Genomic DNA, 1,862 nt, shown 5'->3' on the forward strand with positions numbered 1-1,862 from the left:
CATGTCTTAAAACTGATTATTATATGCTATAGAACAAGTAATTTAAAGGAAATTTAACAAGAAGCAAACGAAAAACATTGTAAAAGGTTGATCCTTCATTCATAAAAAATACTAATTGTTGCTCGCGACTTCGTCCGCGTGAAATAAAAAGATAATAAAATCTATATTACTCACTTGTAACGTAACTTTTTAATGGTGAGGTGAGGCTATTAAATGTTTTTAAGTTTCACGCGGACAAAGTCGCGAACGATATCTATTTTCTAAATGTTTTGGAACATAACAATTGTTTTTTTTTTCTTATATAGGTGATGGATATAATCCTGCACTGCGTGGACCAGTCCCACCTGAAGAGCAAGGGTCTGAACGAGGTGTTCCCCGCCATCTGCCGCTACAACCAGGTCTCGCACTGCCCCGCCACGCGCAGGATCGCCGGTTACTGCTTACATTACTTATATCCCCCCTTATATGTTAAACAGATATAAACTTAAGTATACACTTAATTAAACTTCTCCATTTTGTACTGCAACTGCAAATAGATATCCATACAAGAAGGGAGCGCCCTGGGCGGTTGCCCCACCTCGCCCTACCATAACGCCATTACTTTGTACAGTCTCTATCTTGTACTCGCTTTGGCTTGTAATTTTTGTCCCTTTCCCTCGTGACAATTCTTTCAAATTTATTTACCCCTTTAGTGTAGATACACGCTATAAAACTATATGTAGCCTAAAGCGTGTCGATTTGATTCAAAAATATGCTGTGATTGTTAAAATCCTATGTAAAAAAAATGGTAAGTTTTTACGCTTTATTATATTAGCATATATAGAAGTTATTCTAAATCCTATCGTCTAGGGAAATCAGTCCAAATATTTGAAAAGACGTATGTTAGATGTTTATTCGGTGTCCAGTGGGCAGCCACACTGGCCAGCTGGCGCTGTACGAGCTGCGCGCGGGACGATGCCAGTCGCTGGCGGCGCACGGCGGGCCAGTCACCGCCTGCGCCTTCAGCCCCGACGGCCGCTACCTCGTCTCCTACGCCACTGCCGACAACCGCCTCTCCTTCTGGCAAACCACCGCCGGTCAGTCATAGAACATACACAAACATCACCCACACTCATCACCAGCTCACTATACGTCCCCACTGAGGGGCTCGAAGTCTACTATAAGGGTCACTAGGCTAAAGTTAAATACGCTGGGCAAGTGCGGAATGTTTGACAACACACATATCTTTGAATTTTTTCCCGATATTTGTAGGCATCACGATGTTTTCCTTCATCGTAAGGACGTCGGGTAAATTATGTACATATAAAATTCGAACAATCGAAAATCGCAGTACATTTGCGGGATAAGAACCCATGTGTCAATGAACACCTGTAGATTATATCTTTTGGCATAGCTAAATGGATGTTTGTTTGAATGTATCTAAAAAACAGTTAAACAAATCTCGGTAGAACTTGACATAAATATAGAAAACTAGCTTTTGCCCGTGACTATCCGCGTAAAAAAAGGAACTGTCTACATCTATGTCAAATTTTATCGTGATCAGTTTAGTTGTTTAGGCTACAAACTAGAAGAAACATTAGTAAGATAGTCTGATATAATTATATGTTCTTTTTTTTAAATAAAATAGCGTGGACTAATATTGGCAAAAGCTAGTATAATAATAGTCTAGAATAGTATATCTTTTGATATGGTTAGTATGTATTGATAGAATACGTGCCAATTTAAGTTGGCATGTATTACCAAAGGACACTGCTATCCCCGACGTGCCAACTAACTTATAACTGTACCAGGTATGTTCGGTCTGGGCGCGGCGCAGACCCGCTGCGTGAAGTGCTACAGCACAGCGCCGATGGCGGACGTGG

General features: G+C 40.8%; 1 protein-coding gene across 1 annotated transcript in view; it reads left to right on the plus strand.

Annotated features, from left to right (window-relative positions):
- Positions 1 to 1,862, plus strand: part of LOC106101789 (WD repeat-containing protein 7) — a 63,377-nt gene that overhangs the window by 60,714 nt on the left and 801 nt on the right. Inside the window, exons 31-33 of the mRNA XM_013281125.1 lie at positions 306 to 432; positions 906 to 1,076; positions 1,791 to 1,858. Of these exons, the coding sequence (XP_013136579.1) occupies positions 306 to 432; positions 906 to 1,076; positions 1,791 to 1,858 (366 nt within the window). The remainder of the gene's footprint in view (positions 1 to 305; positions 433 to 905; positions 1,077 to 1,790; positions 1,859 to 1,862) is intronic.

Source organism: Papilio polytes, unplaced genomic scaffold (genome assembly GCF_000836215.1).
Source record: "Papilio polytes unplaced genomic scaffold, Ppol_1.0 DF823935.1, whole genome shotgun sequence".
Classification (NCBI taxonomy): Eukaryota; Metazoa; Arthropoda; class Insecta; order Lepidoptera; family Papilionidae; genus Papilio; species Papilio polytes.